The sequence below is a fragment of the Tenrec ecaudatus genome, chromosome 3 (genome assembly GCF_050624435.1).
Source record: "Tenrec ecaudatus isolate mTenEca1 chromosome 3, mTenEca1.hap1, whole genome shotgun sequence".
Classification (NCBI taxonomy): Eukaryota; Metazoa; Chordata; class Mammalia; order Afrosoricida; family Tenrecidae; genus Tenrec; species Tenrec ecaudatus.
In genome coordinates this window covers 100682164-100700703 of record NC_134532.1, presented here as the reverse complement: position 1 = coordinate 100700703, position 18540 = coordinate 100682164, and the positions used below count along the sequence as shown (strand labels likewise).

Here is an 18540-nt window from a genome sequence, read left to right as displayed (position 1 = left end):
GGAAACACCTTTCTTACCTCACATCCTTGCCAGAGATGGAGCCCTGCTAATAGTGCCCAGAATCCGTGAGACAGAGTCTCGCCACACTCACTTCTAAGGAACATTTCAGCTGCACTTCTACGACAGATTTGTTTGTTTTTCTGACAATTCATGCAATATTCAATATTCTCCATCAACATCATAGTTCAAATACATCCACTATTTTCCCATCTACATGCAGTGGAGGCAATGGGAATATCGTGGTTTGGGCCAGGCACACCTTAGTCCTCCAAGGCATACCTGCGCTCTTTAGCATTTAAGGATGTCGTTGGCGGCAGACGTTCCCCTTGCAACGGTTCATTTGATTTCTTGGCTGCTGCTTTCATGAGCATTGAGAGTCGAATCAAGTCAAATGAAATTCTTGACAACGTGAGATCTTTTCTCTGCTTATCCTGATGCTGTCTATTGGTCCCGTTGTGTGAAGGTTTTTATGTTTGCTTGTTTTCTTTGCACTGATGTGTAATCTACACTGAAGGCTACAGTCTGTGACCTTCATCAGTAAGTGCTTCAAGTCTTCTTGACTGGCAGCAAGCTAGGTTGAGTCATTTGATTACTCCAGGTTGCTAATGAGCTTTCCTCCAATCCTGATGACTATGTACAGGGTATTCCTTAACTTCAGACTTTATGACCTTAAATGAATGTTTGCACCTTTATTTATTTAGTTAGTTTATGAACAGAAGGTCAAAACAGTACCCAGAAGCAGCATATATGTTGGTCCACTCTGACCCAGTGGGGAAATGAAGTCAGTGGGGAGGTGTCCGGCCAACCCCACAGCTTTCACTCAGGTGGCAGAAGGGAGGCAGTGGCTGGCACAGCAGTATCTAAGGCGTGCAGTGTTAAAGCCACTTCAAAGGCAAGGCTCCCTCCTATTTTTATCCTGAATCAGCAGCCAGCCTAGGATGAGGCCTCTTGAACAAAAGGTTCTGCCAGGTCACCACGACACCTTTTGGGGGCCACACTGTCTCTTCTTACAGCAACAGGAATGAGTGGCCTCGGCGAATGCTTCCTTTACGGCATTCTGCTAATAAACACCATGCCATTCTGATACATAATCATGATGTGGCCACCAAGTTGATTCTATTTTACTCCAAAGGGAAGTGACACCTGCTGGGAAGGAAGCATGTAAGTAAAAAGAGATGAAGTCGAGCTCCCAGGTCCATCTGACTCCATGCTCCCACTGTTTTCAGTGGGACATGCTGCCTGCCTTCGTCACCCACCACCAGCATCTTGTCTCACAAGGGATTTGTTCCAAACATAATGTAGATGGGTTTTAATGTTTTTTCAATCAATCTTTTTCAGTGGATAGGCCCTCATCTTAAAGTGAATCTTAGTTGTCTACTCGACAGAGTCAAGATGAGTAGTTCTAACCGTAGGCCGTATCTCATTTCATTCGAGGACACAGTTAAGCAATGTGTGGGGTACATGGCGTACATATGTGTGTGGCATACATCTGTAATCAAGCAGAGGGCTTATCGTTATTCATCCTGATTCTCTGCCCTAGTTTGGGCAGGCAAAGTAGCACTGTGTACTTCTGCCGAAAGTAGAGGGGCAGCGAGCCCCAGGGAGACCCTCGCTCCCAGGGATTGTCCCAGACTCCGCAGCAGTGGGCATCAGCACAATAGCCGTTGTGTGGATGGCACAGGACCAGGCGGTGTTTTGTTTCGTTGTGGTCCCTATGAGTCAAAACCGACTCGATGGTGCCTAGCAACAACAACAAAAACACCAGCAACTGCCTAAAGAAGCAGACACTCCTCTGTGCCCTAGAATTTCTAAAATCCTCACTTGATCAAGGAAAACTCCACAATCACTGTCTGAAGTCAAGCCCTGAAAATATGAGCAAGAGATGGAACTAGGATGGAAATGATCGTAAAAATCTTCTTCCCTCACCCCAGCCCCACCCCTCCACCCCAACGTCCAGCTTGATTGTATTCAAACCCTCTGGGGAAGCTTGGAAAGTCTGAAATGTAAAGATCTTTGGACAGCGGGAATCCCCGAGGGGTGCAGACAGTTCATGTGCTTGGCTGACAGCGGAAGGGCTGGAAGTTCATAGTCACCCAGAGGTGCCTTCAAAGAAAGGCTTGGTGATCTACTGCTGACAAGCAGCCTTTGGGGCGCAGGTCTGCTTCGACACACATGCACTGGAGCTGAACCGAGGGCCACTGCTGATTGCTCCTTGGAAACGTCTTCCCACGTGGCGCTGCACCAACTGGCAAGCCACGCAGAGGTTGGTCAGGAGAGGCTGCCATTTCCTAACTCCTGCTCCCTGTCACATGAGAAATAGTAAATCCACATCCAGTTTTCTTTTTTTTCAGCCTTGACTAGTTCCCGTCTCATTAGCTTTTCGTCCTTGGTCTTACTCTTCAAACCTGCATACCTTCTTTGTGAACCACGCGTAAAGTTCTAAGCAACTTTCATCTCTGATTCCGAGCTGTTTGAAACTCTCTGCCTTCTAATGACCTGGGCCCACCTCATTGGCTTTGACGTGTTTAAGGAAACCTGCCACCTGTGTAAGGAAAAAAATATTTCAAACATAAATATGGATCAGTTCAACTTGACCTGTCAGACATGCGTTGGAATGCAGAGTAGAGCGGATATGGGAGTGGCAGAAATGTGGTTGTGTGCGCCCGCCGCAACACGTAACGATGTGTTGTTTCAAAGGAAGCTCACCAACCACATTTTCTCCTTTTAGTATTTTGATATAGAAACGATCTTTCATTCATTCAACGAGTAGTTCCTGGGCCCCTGTGGTTCTGGTGCCAGGTACTGGTCTAGGTTCTAGGGATGTCTCCATGAATAAAACAAACGTCCTTACACTTGCGCTTAAGGTCGAGTGGAGAGAGGTAGAAACAAAAATAATGCCCGATGGCTATAAGTCTAAGGGAAGAATTAAAGCAGAGAAGGGAGTTGGGGGATTTTGAGGGAAGGAGGGTACTCCCACATGTGAAAGGTCCTAAGGTGCATGGAGGGAGCCCTGGTATTATAGTTGGGCTGCGATTCTCATGGTTGGTAGTTCAAAACCACCAGCAGCTCGGTGGGAGAAAGACTGGGCTTTCTACTCTGGTACACAGTTACAGTCTCAGAAACCCGCTGGGGGTTGCTCTGAGATAGCATTGGCCCCACAGAAGTGAGGCTGGTTTGGAAGGTACAAGGAGGGCTGGTGGCATAGTGGTTGTGTTCAGATGCTAGCTGCAAGATCAACAGTTTAAAACCATTTGCCACTCTGTGGAAGAAAGATGAGACTTTCCATTCTACTCCTGTAAACAGTTAAACAGTCTCGGAAGCCCACAGGGGCAGTTCTACCCTGTCCTGCAAGGTCTCTATGAGTCAGCATTGACTCGGTGGCTGTGTTAGGTTACAAGGAGCCCTCCTGGTATATCGGGTTACACACTGGACTACTAAGTAGGAGCAAATGGTACCCTATCTAACTAAGACCTGAAGGAAATGAAATAGGAAGTCACTATGATGCCTAGAATACTACATTGTAGCAGAGGCAGACAGCAAGCATAGAGACCCCCTCCCCAGGCTGAGTGCCCAGTTTGCTAAAGGAATCACAAAGGGACCTGAATGCAAAGTGAGAAGGAGAAAGCTGTAGGTGAAAGGGTGGGAGGTGTGAGGCAAGAGGAGGCCTGTAGGTCAATGAAAGAACCTTGACTTTCCCTTCTGTAAAAGGTGAGCCTGTTGGAGCAGTTTAAGCCAATGGCATAACCTGACTTACATTTTAAGCAGAATAACTCTGACTGCCAGGAAAAGCAATTCGGAGATCCCAGCGGCGGCCCAGGCTGCCATCGGTGGAGACAGGGAGCGTGGTGGGATACTGCCTGCATTGAGGTGCTGATGTGAGAGGGGTAAAGGGAGCAAGGAAGGTCCCCTGAGGATTGTGACCTGCAGCCGGGAAGCTGGCGAGCCAGCACCAGGTCCTGCCCGCGTGCTTTCTTCTGCTCACGTGCCCCCTTGAGACCTCCATTTTCCACAAGTTCTGATCGCTGATTCAAGAAGCAAAAGAAATGCTATTTGCTATGGTTTGCTTTTCCTGGATCCCTGGGATCTGCCTGTGGTAGAGTCTATGTTGGGGATGACTGTTTATTAGCCGTGCGTCTCAGAGAGAAAGGAGTCCCAGGAGCTGCAGTAATATTTGTCCATTAGAGACTTTTTCTCCACCATACATAAGTCATCAGGGACCCGACCAAGAGAAATTTGGGGCTTCCAAGGTTTATCATATGAAATCATTTAATTTCAAAACATAGATCATGTTCTGTTTCCTTGGCTTCCAGAACTATTGATATTGAGTTAGAGTTTACTTCTTTAGCCTAAATAAATCACAAAGCATACTCCCGTTTTAAATGTTGTGATCCCTGCCGGTATGTTGGTCGCTAGATGGTTTAACTAGGAAATGAGCTGAGCTGCTTCATTAACAGACCATGGTTTATCTTACTTAATGCAAGTCAACTTAAATAAGCATGTGACATGAATAAACAAAGATTTATGTTAAGCTGAGAAAGGCCCTCAGCCCCTCGGGAGTCTGCAGTTGACCTGAAGCAGGGCAGTGTGTGTCTCAGGCTGGGGTAGAGGAAACATATCTCAATGTCATGTCTTGTGTTCCCTATATGCTGGTCCCTTAGCCACTCTGGTGAAAATGCCAAGATGCCAGTATTCACGAATGCAAACTTCAGCCTAAGCTAAATGACCTCTCCAAAATATTTGATAAAATCTCCTTATTCACTTTGGTTGGATTGGAAGTCTTCTTTTTAAAGAAAGCTATTTCTGAAAATATCTTCATTGACAGTGTGCTTTAATATTCAACAAAGAATTCGAGTAAGAGGCTGCCTGGGTTCAAATCGCCGCTGCAGCTTTCATTCACCCTCTACCCTGGAGGAAGTTCCTTACTTAGCTCCCATCTCACTGCCTTGATCTGAAAGACAGGGGTAACAATAGCCCCTGCTTTGTAGACCTGTTCATGAGGATTCTATGGAATATCCCATGAAAAGCAACTATCACTCCCCGCCTGACCCATAGTAAGTGATCGGTTAATGTTGCCTATTCCTGAAGCCAGAGAAAAGAAAATGATAGTGTTTAGCTGTTTATAAGAATGAAAGAAACAACATGAAAAGCACTTGGTGATCTGTGAGTTGACTGGGGAGCGTCGTAGCCTTTAATGCAAGCGTTCTGTCGGACTGGCTGGAGATTGGAGTGCACACTCATGGGTTGAACACTTCTAAAAGTCTGCTCTGACTGGTCACACACGGAATGGTCCGTGTGCACTCTCAGCCATGCCGCCTTTCAGCCGACACTGTCCTTCAGTCAGGATGTGGGTTTGCTTCTAGTGCATGTGTTTAGTCCATCTGTCCATCCAGCTTCAAAGGTAGACTGTGTGAGTCTTACCTAGAAAGTGACAGAAGAAGGATGCAGAAAACTTAAGTGAATGAACACATTAGCTATTATTTCCCCACGGTTCCAAATAAGAAGGCCGAAAACAGCATGGTGAAGAAGTTCAAAGGATGTCAAAGAGCAAGGAATAGATCGGGAAATTGCTGAATAGAAGCATAAGCAAATGTCAGGCTCTTGGGGGCAAAGTTATAAGAGGCAAGGTTGGTTCGATGTAAGACTCCACATAACCAAAATCCAAACTCACTGCCATCACGTCTGTGCCCATGAGAACTGGCCCTGTGTGTTTCTGAGTTGGTAACTCCTAACAGGAGTAGAAAAATCTCATCTTTCTCCCACAGAGCGCTGGGGTTCAAACTGCTGACCTTTGGGTGAGTAGCCCAATGCATACCCACTATGACACAATAAAACATTCGTAATTGCTAGAATGCAAAGGTGATCAAGATGCCCTGATAACAAGTGATCCCCCTTCTCCAGAGCAAGGCCTCAGATGTCTTTTAACTCTTTCATAATATTTGAAATTATCAGAGAAATGACTTGACCTTAATTATGAGAAGGGGGGAAAAACACTTCTAATTCTGTGTTTAGCTGTTATTTCCCTGTAAAAGAAAAACTAGAGCAAAGAGCTCTGTATTCTACTGGTTACATGATAATTCCATGTAACAAGATATTGGAGTTGACACGTGACCCAAAGACCCACATATAAGAGATGCTGTGTGCTGAAGTGAGATGCCAGCATAAAACACGAACTTCCCAAAGAAAATGGTAGTAAACTGATTTCACAATTCTTGAACGCCCCAGGCAGGTCTGGGTTATTAAAGGGACTGAGAATATGGCAAGGAGGGCGGATTTTGTGAGGAGGAATTTGGGAGTTTGGAAATCACTAAGTGAATGTGTTTGGAGTGGAGGAGGGAAGAGTCGCTGTCCCATAGCCTCAAGCTCAGTAAGAAGAGTTTCAAAGCACCTGCATAGAGAACTCGATGGGGTGTCAGTGAACCACTTTCTGAGTTCTTCCCAGAAATCCAGAGAGGGAAAGATGGACTAGCAAACGTCAACGGCAAGGTGTCGAACCGTCAGGTAAATGAAGGTTTCCTATGGACCAATGACACCCCATGAACAAGGGAAGGCTGAATGACACAGTCTCGGGGTCTCTTCACAGAAGCTAGTGGTCCCTCTCCCTGAACGCTGTTGGTAGATAATATTTTCCTAAGGAGATCAAAAGGAAGCTCCCAGTATTCTCTAGAATGCAAAATGTGATGCTGCCAAGTCAAGTAGAAGCATTCATATTTTCTGTCTACTTTCCCACCCTCACACTCAAAACAGGGGCCATGTGTCACAGGTAGCAGGTGAAAAAAGTGGTCACAACGTTTCCTCTGAGGAAGGCAACTCTCCTCACACAGATTCCAGTTGGGGTGGGGGATCAGCTGCAACACTGAGTGAGAATAGTGTTTGTTGCTTCCGGAGTGGAGCACAAGACTGGTTTGAATAACGTGAGGTGAGCAGGGCTCTTGTAAGGGTGAGCAGGAGCTCAGAGAATTTGCGAAGACTCTGTGGGAGTCTTCATCCAGAAGCTTATTTAATTCAATGCATCTTAAAGAAGCTGGAAGGAGCCAGGCCCTGGTGCTTAAGGGCTAAAGGTGGTGGTGTAGTGCTTGGGTGGTGTAGTGGCTACACATTGGGCTATCTGCATGGTTGGCAGTCTCTTTGGGAGAGAAAGTTTTCTACTCCCCTAAAAACTTATCATCTCAGAAACCCACAGGGGTTTGTATTGACTTGATAGCAGTGAAGAAGACACAAGGAAGGAATTTGGTTGGCTACCGTGCACACTGTCAGTTAACATACTGGTCAAGGTAAATGGTCTCATGTTGAAAGTTTTGACTCATTTGTTAATAATAATAATAAATCTATGGTGATGATTACCCCATTTGGCTTGGATTCTATCATCAGACATTCCAAAATATTAAAAAAAACAATTTCTGTGATTTTCAAGGCAGCAGAAACATCTTTGAAGGAGTCCTAGTGACCACAGGTCAGCAGTTCGAAACCACCAGGCACTCTGTAGGAGAAAGATGAGGCTGTCTACTCCACTGAAGGTTTACAGTCTTAGGTATACAGTTCTACTCTGTCCTATAGGGTTGATATCAGGCGGAATCCATTCCGTGGAAGTGGATTAGCTCTTGAGGGTTAGATTAGTGTGTTGGTTAAGTGCTTGACTGATTATGGAAAGGATGGGTGTTTGACTCCACCAGCTAATCTGTGGGAGAAAGATACGGCAGTTTGCTTCTGTAAACATAACAACCTTGTAAACCGTGTGTGTGTGTGTGTGTGTGTGTGTGTGTGTGTGTTGGGAGGGCAGTTCTACTCTGCCCTGCAGGATCACTATGAGTCAGAATCCATTAGAATGCAATGAGAATGCAATGAGTTTGCTTGCTTGCTGTTTGTTTTTGGTCATTTCTGGCTGACAGTATGTCATATGGCTCCATTTAGCCAGCCAAGTAGAGAAAGACTTGAGTTTGTATTAAGCAACTATCATTTTATTTATTAATGGCAGACTGACGGAAGGAAATAGTACCGATGAAGAAGATAATGCCAATTGCTTGGAGGACACGTGTTAAAATTGGGGTCTGATGGCAGGAAGATCAGAGGCCTGCAGCACTTTGAGCACAAACAGAAACCACCATGCACCCGAAGTACAGTTTATTTATGTTAGAGTTGAGTCTCTAACCTGAGTTGATTTATGCTTTTAGCCTCTATTGGTAGCACATGGCCAGACTTCAAGGCATGTTTGGTAGTCTCAGGCCTACATTGAAGAGCAATAACCATTTTGTTTGTCGAGAAATCTGCCCTTCCATATCACCGATATTACCATAGTGGCATACGCTTCACCAGACTTGTTGGCTTTTATTTACTTGTTTGTTTTTAACTTAACTTGCTATTTACTTATTTTTACTTTTAGGGTGTCTTTGCCTCACAAAGGAGCTCTGGTGGGGTAATGTTGATGCGTGGGGCTGCTCACCATGAGGCTGGCAGTTGGAAACCCCCCCGCCAGTTGCTTCTTGGGAGGAAGAGGAGGCTTCTAGTCTTGTAAAGAATTACAGGCTCTGAAACCCACAGAGGCAGTTCCACCCTGTCCTATAAGGTGCTGTGAGTCAGAATTGACTCGATGGCAGAGAATTTTATTTTAGTTGCTTCAATTGTTGTTGTTGTTGTCTTTAAGTTTTTTTGGTGACTGTATACACAGTCAAAGACATCCTTTCAACAAATGCTATCGGTACAAGCCAGTGACATGGGCTACAGTCTGAAGGTTGTGTTCATTATTCAAGTTGTCTACCATTTTTTATTTCCACATTATTCTACTGCCATCTTTCTTCAGCTCCTACACCCAAAGCTTTCCATTCCACCCTTTATGCACCTTGTATGCATTCCACCTTTATGTCACCAAGTTGATCTGATATAGATCATCCTTTTTAAAAGCACGCTGCTAAGAGTGGACATTCTTTACTCATTAAAATAAGCTATTTAGGGACTCAAAGAAGACTCCGGGGATGATTTTGGCTTGAAGTTTAAAGTTTGAAGATTATATCAGGACAATAGTCTCGGGGGGTTATCCAGCCCACATGGATCTGGAATCTGGATTCCAGTGAGAATTTGAAACTCTGCTGTGCATTTCACACGGTTCCTTTTGATCACTGGGCAATGTTTTCTGAATTCTCTAATTTCCCTTAAATTCCAGGTGTTCTGGAGGCTTTCAAATGAAACCAATGAGAGATTTATCAGAGAATGAATATCTATCAGTTATCCCAGGTGCTGATTGCCTTGCACGGGAGCACATGCAGTCATACACTCCTGAAGGGGTCCAAGTTGAGTGTTCATTATGACTTTTCCAGTTATGGGTCAACTGTGCAGATACTCCTATAATCCTAGAGAGTCTTGGGTCCCTTTATCTTTTACTACCTTCTCGGTTGTTTCAAAGCACTGACAAAAGCAGGCCCTGAGGAACTACATCTGTTCAGACCACAGAACGCAGATGTCAATGGATTCTGAAAGCTGTCCCTCTGAGTCCAGGAACCAATGTTCTTGTTTCTTTCTTTCTTGTTGCTCTAAGTGTGTGCCATGCGGTCAATTCCAACTCATAGAACTCCTATAGGACAGAGTAGAACTACCCAATAGTGTATCCCAGTCTATAATTTTGTTGTTGCTTTGGGTAGATAATTTCTTTTTTGTTGTTGTTGCCTTCTTTTTTTTTAAATCATTTTATTGGGGGCTCATACAACTCTTATCACAATCCATACATGCATCAATTTTATAAAGCATAATTTTACATTCATTGCCTTTATCATTCTCAAAACATTTGTTTTCTACTTAAGCCCCTGGCATCAGCTCCTCATTTTTTCTAAATTATTATTTTGTCATATCTTACACTGTCTAACGTCTCCCGTCATCCACTTTTCTGTTGTCTGTTCCCCAGGGAGGAGGTTATATGTAGATCCCTTTAATCAGAGGTTATATGTAGATCCCTTTAATCAGTTTCCCCTTTCCATCCCACCCTCCCTCCACCCTTTCTGTACCGCCACTCTCACCACTGGTCCTGAAGGGGTTATCTGTTCTTGATTCCCTGTGTTTCCAGTTCCTGTCTGTACCAGTGTACATCCTCTGGTCTAGCCAGATTTGTAAGGTAGAATTGGGATCGTGATAGTTAGGGGTGGGTGGGGAGAAAGCATTTAGGAACTAGAGGAAAATTGTATGTTTCATCGTTGCCACACTGCAACCTGACTTTCTCATCTTCTTTCTGTGACCCTTCCGTAAGGGGATGTCCAGTTGCCCACAGATGGCCATTGGGTCCCACCCCCCACACCCCCCGTCATTAACAATGATATGATTTTTTTGTTCTTTGATGCCTGATACCTGATCCGTTTGGCACCTCGTGGTCACAAAGGTTGGTGTGCTTCTTCCATGTGGGCTTTGTTGCTTCTGAGCTAGATGGTTGCTTGTTTACCTTCAAGTCTTTAAGACCCTAAATGTTATCTTTTGATAGCCAGGCACCATCAGCTTTCTTGACCACATTTGTTTACACCCATTTGTCTTCAGCAGTCGTATTGGATCAGGCTGTAAATTTTTACAGGCTCAGTTTGCCAGATCTTTCTTCCATGGAGTTATTAGTGGATTCAAATCACAGACCCTGATGTTGACTATCTAATGTTTAAATAAATAACATGGGGCTCCTTCTCTCTTCTCTTTATTTATAGAGATGAGCAAAAGGGAAAACTTATTCAGTGCCATCCACTTGATCTGTTGTTCATAGCGATGCTGTAGGACAGGGTATAATCACCCCCTGAGAGTTCCCAAGACTCTTTGTGGGAGTAGACAGTCTCATCTTTCTCCTGCAGAGTGGGTTTGAACTGCTGACCTTGCAGTTAGCAGTTCCACTTATAACCACTATGCCACCAGGGCTCCATGGACAAAAGAGAAAGTTAGACATTAACATCAGGAGGCAGGAGTTACATTTCTCTTTATGGTACTTAACACTTGTGTTAAGGATTGAGTTATTTCCCCTCAACATGTGTGCTGGAACCCTAACCTCTATGCGTGTGATCACAATTCCATTTGGAAATGGGCTGTCTTTGTCTATCAGTGAGATAGAATTCATGCAGGGCATAGCTTATGTCCATTTATTTTGAGATATAAAAGAGACCAAGCCAGCAAACTAGGAAGGGGAGAGGGAGTAAGATAGATGACAGACCAGCAAATAGCCTGGCTTCCCCCCAAACCAAAGCCAAACCCAAATCAAACTCACTGCCATCGAGTATCAATTCTGACTCATGGCGACCCCATAGGAAGAGGTAGAACTGCCCCTGTGGGTGTCTAAGACTGCACATCTTTATGAGATTAGGAAGCTTTATCTCCCCCCCACCCCCACCCCCCCAGGGTGACCCGTGGTTTGGAACTGCTGCTGGTCACGCAGTCAGCAATGCAATACAGAAGCACTATGTCACCAAGGCTCCCTTCCCCTAGAGCTAGCACCAGACTTTAGACTTCTAGCCCGCTAAATTGTAGTCAAATAAATTCCTGTTTGTTAAAAGTCACCACATGTGGTATTTCTGTGATAACGACATGAGATAACTAAGACAACTTCTCATAGTTTAGAAAGGTCTGATTTTTTTCCTGTCCAAAAAAATCCGCACCTTTCTCCATCCTCACGCTTGACATTGAACTGACTGCTCACTGCAAACCTGAACGTATGGTCGCATTGCAGAGGCCCGAGAGGAAGCTTCATGGTTGTCCTCTTTGAGTCTAGCACAGTGTGCCTGGGAACACAAAAGCCTCGGGGAAAGTGCGGCAAGTGAATGAAGGACACCAACACATCAAGACTGTGCAACAGAGACCAAGTCTCCCAAGGGTGACTTGTAGTGAGGCCTTTGTTCTCCCCAGTACACAGTGACAAGGGTTTATTAGTAGTTTAGGGTAAAGCCAAGTGATTCATGAAAAGCTGTGTCTAGGAGTCAATCATTATCTCTACAATTTTAATGGTTAAACAGAAAGAATTATACATTGCATTAGACCCTCTCCCCACCCTCTCTCCATTACCTCAATACCCTTCCTTGTTTTTATATGCAGCTCCTGAGGGCTTAATATGGCTAACATGCTCAGCTGCTAACCAAAACGTTGGAGGGCGGATTGAGTTCACGCAGAAACACCTCAGAAGAAAGGCCTGGTGATCTATTCCATTCCCTCCTTCCCTCCCCCACCTTCCCCAAGCCGTGAAAACCCTATGCAGCACCCGTCTACTCTGATGCACATTAGTCATAGCAACTTGCTTTGCTATTCCCATGCAGCCTCTGTGTGTGCTTAACAAGAAACAAAATGTCTGAATCAGAGAGATTTTGACACAATTCAATTGTTGCTGTTTACTGTAAAGTTAAGATCTTGACCAAAAGGGAAGGAACAAAGCTCTTGAAACTCTGTGTACAAGCTGAGCACCGTCTTAAGCATGGCAATGCCTTTTGTTTGGGAAACAAAATAGACGAGCTTTCGATTTGTTGGTTCATTTCCTCTTAGTGAAACTGCGCTACTTTTTAGTCAGGGGATTGTTCTAAGACAATGTGAAAGGCAATTTTTGAAAAAATAAAATCGTTAACCAGTCACCAAGGTCCATGAAAATGCTGCGGAGGTAACAAGAGAGAATATGTGGAGGAGCTTCAATAAATCAGATTCCTATATATTAGGCAAGTGGAATATTTAGCATGCATAAAGATATTGCTGCAGGGATACAAATCCTCAAGGAAATAAGGCATGTATACCCTTAAAATGAAACAGTACTCAAATGATACCAGTGGCAGGAGGGTTTCTGCTCAGACATGGGCCATGAAGCACCCTTAAAGAACAAAGATTCAGAAGGCTGTCATCAAGATCAATAGGTTTTGAGGGGGAAGGAGACCTACAAGCCATTCATTCGTTCGCTAACTCGGGGACCTTTACATCTCACTTACTTATTCTCATTCTCTGACGTTTAACACGGGAAACAACAGTGAGAAAAAAATCTCCCACCCAGTCATTTTGCACATTCAAATGCATGCCTGGCAGTAGTGAGAAGCGAGGTGTGAGGCCAGAGTAACAATGTCTGTGATGCTGACGTCAACTTGGCTTGGCCTTAGTTCTCAGTGGTTGGACAGTTATGTAATGGTGCAATTTGGCAGTTGAGTAATGATGTAGTTTGGAAGTTATGCAATTGTGTGATTGGCCAGCTATGGAATGATGCAGTTTTCTTCTATTTCGGGATCTGATGTGGTCATTCTCTATTTTCATGTAATGTCGATTTCCACCTAATGACCTGATCTCAGAGCCTAGCCATGCCATGAAGTGAGGGGCCGGATGTGATACTATTTACACATGCATAGAGTTTTTTTGTTTTTTAATTTGCCTTTGCTATACTCAGTAGACCAAAAGGGAATAGAAAAAAAGTAAAAAGCTCAGTAGTTTATGGTCTGTTTCTAGGATTATCAATATGTCTTGTTCATTTTGTACGAGGACAACAGAGTAGAATAAAGTAGAATAAGCATCAGGTGAAATAAGGTGGCGCTGCGGATGTAGTCAAGAACATGTCGGACATCGATAGAAGTATGATGTCAGGGCCCCTGTCATGGTGGTGATGCATAAGGAAGACCTTGCAAAAGAAATTATGGTTGCACCAAGTGGAGCACCAAGGACATCGAAGCGAGGGCCAGGTGGTAACCCAGAGCTAATGATGCCCCAAGCCAACCTGTCCTATCTAGCGCTGCAACTAAGCACTGTAGGGCCGTCATCATGTCATCTCTAACTCCTGGCAACCCTGGATGCGTCCGCTTATGACTGTGCTCTGTGGGGGTTTCAGTGAATGCTTCTTTGGGGCGAGATTGCCAGGCTTTCCTTCTAGGCACCTCTAGGTAGACTTGAACCTCCACCCTCTGGTTAACAGCCAAGCACGTGGATTGTTTGCACTACCCAAAATGCTGGGACTGTTTCCGGATGACAGGAAGAGAAGCAAATGAAAATACACGTGCTCTAGTAACCTGTTCTTTTCTTTTCCTAGGCCAGAGGGCAATCCCTTTCTCTTCCTGGAAGAGCAATCCCACCCAGTGTCTCTCCTGTACCTCCTTGGATGTGCCAGCCTGATAAACCAGCTGATGGGCTAGAGAAAGCAAACAAGAGACTAAGTCCTTGGGAAGCAGCAGCAAAGTCTCCTCTTGGCCTAGTAGATGATGCCTTCAGACATAGACACATGCAGGAGTCCATTGTGGCAGCAGCTCGGAGGAAGGTGCTCTCAGGGCCATCGGAGAATTGGAAAGACAGAGTGTCTTATGTTCCTCATGCCCAGAAGACCGACGCGAGCTCATCTAGAAGGGAAGAGTTCGGCATCACATCCGCCCCCTATAGTAGCATGTCCGCCAGCTCCCAGTATGGTTCACAGTTACCATATGCATATTATAGGCAGGCTTCCAGAAATGATTCTGAGATAATGTCCATGGAAACCAGATCGGATTACTGCTTGTCAGGAACCGATTGCAATTATAACCCACATCCAAGGGGATGGAGGCGCCAAACATGAGCGTGTGAGAAGAACCCGATTGTGCCACCTATCACAGGGACAGCCAGAAATGCTCCTGGGAAGGATTTTTCATTTCTCTAATAGATTCACTTTTTGGTCTTGGCTTGTTCTTAAAGTCATTTTTCTGAACTATCTAGAGAGAAAGAGAGAGATAGCATTTAGTGTACAAACACATGAGTGTGAATCACTTCCTTGTGTGCAGATTCACAGAGGTCTCCTAGAAGAAAAAGCCTTCATTGTGTGTGTGTGTGTTGTTTTGCTAACACTTAGGAGTTTTCAATAGGAGTAAGTCAATGAATAATTATTAAATAGAAAGGAATTTCCTTGGTGTTATTTTAAGAATTTTTATGAAACATTAAAAATAACCTAATTACGATCTGACTTTTCAAAAAAGAAATTGAATATTAGCGTTCTCAGGAAGAAACAATGTAGAGAATAAAATAACTGCAAATTTCAGAAGGGCTTTTGAGATGAGAGCTTTTGTGTACTGTGTGAGCAGTAGTGAGATTTCAGTTTAGATTTTATTCTGAATCTATTAAAAGTCAGGAGCCCTGGTGGCACAGCGGGCAGCCCCTTGGCTGCCAACCAGAGGTCTGTAATTCCAACTCATCTTTGTGACTCATCATGATCACATCCAGCCTTGGAAATCCTGTCGGGAAGTTCTATTCTATCCTGAAGGATTGCTTTGAGTTGAAATAGGCGGGATAGCAATGGGGTTGGCAGGGTTTGGTTTTAGTTTAAGACAGAAATAAATTCTGGGCTCAGACGTCCTCCATTATCAAATGAGAAAATTGGATTATCTATCTCACAGGTCCTTCGCAGCCCTGATAATCCAAGATTCTGTCATCAGTAGAATGATGTTTGATGCATTGTTAAATTTGATTGCTCATCTTCTAAATATCAGATTCAGTTTAGGAGTGTATTAGGTAATTGGTGTCACTAATGTGTCATTAAAGGTCTTAAAGGAAATTGTTGGGCAGCAGGTTTGTGTCACGTGTTAAATGGAGTCAGGGTTGATGTGAAGGGAAAAACTATTAATGGATTCAAGGAAGTGGCAGACGGATGTGTTTGCAATTGTGCAACTGTTGGCCCCGGCCTTTCATATAGCTTTAGAAAACATGCCACAGAAGCCTACACACCTAGTGGGGCTTCTCTAGAAAGCCATCATTAAGAGGTTGAAAGGAAGTGAAACAGCTGCTTTATCAACCCCATGCCCCATGCCTCCTTAGCATAACCAAGAAACAAGTCATGCACAACTATGTGCTCCTTGTTCCCACGCCCACAAAGAGTTAGATACAAGGGAATTCAAAGATTTTACACCCTAAGCAAATACTGGGAATATTTTACAAGAAAAAACAACTTGAGGATTAAAAACTTTGCTAGTGTTAAGATATGCATATTTTTGCTTTGCTTCACATTTTAATTCTGGAACTTTTCATTGTGATGATTTCTTTCAAAGAATAAAACTAAAGAAAAAATAAAAAACAGGCTCTAAAGATTTCCTTCATCCTGGAAATAAAAAACAACTTGAGACATGAAAGTTAGTTCTATTACTGAGGGGAGTACAAGATCAAGTGCTCATTTTTTCGCCCTCCCGCCTCTCCAATTCCTCATTTATGGAGAAAAGAAATGATGACTATGGGTCAACATGAGATTTTAAAGTTACTTTAATACAATGTAAATTCCCTCAAATCATAAGACATAATCATTGAATATTTTAATGTATGAGGGATTTAGTACAAAAAAAACTATGCCTGTTGAGATCATAGCTTATTTTGTGGGTGCTGGCAGTTATTTTCATCACTTGATGTACATTATATTATTCACTGAAACTTTCATGAAACTCAAAATAGAGAAAAGCAGACATAGTTACCTTAAATATTGCTATGGTAAAACAGGCTGTTGTCTTTGTAGGCACTAGACCAAATTTATTGAATTTGAAATATGCTATCACTACCTAGAGAAAGACAGTATAGGAAAGTTGTACAATCTTATTTGACCCCTGGAAATTAAAATTTAAACGAGAGTGGATGCTTCGGGGAGTCCACAGATTGTTCTGAAAGCAGACGTGCCATTATCAAATCTTTACAAAGTGCAGCATGGGTATTTAACTCTTTCTGCATTGAAATGAAAAGAGTTAGATTGCTTCCATTAATGCTAATGATTGAGACAGGATATCTACCTCCCTGAGATATGGTTGTCATGGATGGGAAGCTCTAGAAATTATTGTTCTCACAAAAATGAAATTAATTTGACTGGACTCATATTTCAAATAATCGCCTGTTTAGGGAAACGCTGTTGCTTTACAAGTGCATGTCACCTTGGTTGAAAGAAATGTTGTGCTAGTAGGAGTCACGTGGACAGAAACAGTTTCTGTTTCACTGTAGATGAATAAGTAGTCCCTAAAAGTCCAGTACGTTAGTCCTAGATACACTGAGAGGACACCTGCCATATCATATTGGCTTCACAACACAAAATCATTGCATGTGTATGAACTTTTCCTTATTAAGATACTTTCAATTCTGTCTTGTACTTTAAGTCTTATAAATGCACAGGTTCTATCTTATTTATCTCTCTTTGAATGGGTCTCTTTCATGTTCTTGCACCGTAACCTATAGTGGAAATGGCTACCTTATTAGATATCAAGAATATATGTACTTAGTTACTTTAATAAAAAGTATGAATCTTTGTGTGGCACAGATAGTGATGTGCTTGACTATTAGTCTAAAGGTTAGCAGATCAAACCCACCCAGAGGGGCCTTGGGAGACAGGCACCTGATTCTGAACGGTCACCGTGTTGAAAGCCTTAAAGAGAAGCTCCACTCTGCACACAGGGAGGCATCCCGTAAGTCAGAATCAGCTCTCTGGCAATGGATAGCACCATATGTATGCATGGTTAGTTTGACTCATAAACATATATATGTAAACTACATATAGACTCGTGTGTATCTTTAAGAATTGAAACTTTGAATAAAGAGGCTTAGTTATAACTTTGGAGGAATTGATTTTTCAGAGAATGTGGCTTTTCACATTGTGTCTCTTCAAAGTATTAGTCTCTGTACTTGCCACATCTTCCTATTAAAAAGAAGGGGGGAGGAGAGGGATGATGTTCTTTTGCCAATCAGAGTGACATTTCCACCCATGTTCATCCCAAAAGACTGTATTTGAAAGGTGCCTAAGAAAAACCAAACTTGTATTAGTAATAAAATAATTTGAAATCCAAGGTAAAGAGCCTTTTGATTTTTCCTTATAAAAATTGTTTTAAAATAAATAAATTATTATTTTGAATGATTCTTCACACACTCCTGCCAAAAGACCTACTCTTATCTACCACATATTTCCATGGCGTCCTCCTTCAGATGCATCACAAGCATTCCATGCTGAATGGCAACATTTTAGCTGCAACGCTTAAAAACATTCTTGGTTACTTACTTAGACATAAGATTATGTCACAGTGAAGTGAAGAAGTTTGGGATTTTCTCATATTTTAAAATGATTCTTTATTAATTCTTCCAATTAAGGCATAGTGAAATTAATCCTAAAATTGAGTTCAGCCAATGGAACTATGACTTGAAAATATGGAGGTTGAATGTTTAAAACACTCTGAATTCTCACTTTCACCTCCTATGCTTGTCATTCTAGTACCTCTAATTACTTGTCTTCTTTGGGCTGTTCCCAAACTGGCCTCTGTAAAAGAAGCCCTCATTGTAATCTGGCATATTTACACACATGGGTTGCCTTGAGACAGGACTAAGTCCATGACAGTGGCTGCTGAAATGAAATTTAACAAGATAAGGTGACTTCGGTTCTGTCCACTCAACATTAAAAATATCAACTGAAATGTATTCCCCTTGATCAATTGACAGGCCGTTTTCTCTGTAACATGCAGAATTCGCTATTTGACTCTTAAAATAAATCTCTTTTTAAGTCTCTGTTTTTGAAATTCTGATATAAGAAGCACTTTTAAAAATGGTCAGCTCTTAAGAGTATACTTCAAAAAGGAGTACTGTTTTAAAGATTAAAATGACACGGAAAAA

General features: G+C 43.0%; 1 protein-coding gene across 5 annotated transcripts in view; it reads left to right on the top strand.

Moving 5' to 3' along the window:
* Positions 1 to 17726, top strand: part of SYNPO2 (synaptopodin 2) — a 250065-nt gene extending 232339 nt beyond the window's left edge. For all 5 annotated transcript variants that reach the window (XM_075543877.1, XM_075543873.1, XM_075543875.1 and 2 more), the window contains exon 5: positions 13988 to 17726. In XM_075543877.1, coding sequence (XP_075399992.1) covers positions 13988 to 14503 — 516 coding nt within the window. In that variant the 3' untranslated portion in view covers positions 14504 to 17726. The remainder of the gene's footprint in view (positions 1 to 13987) is intronic.
* Positions 17727 to 18540: the final 814 nt, after the last annotated feature.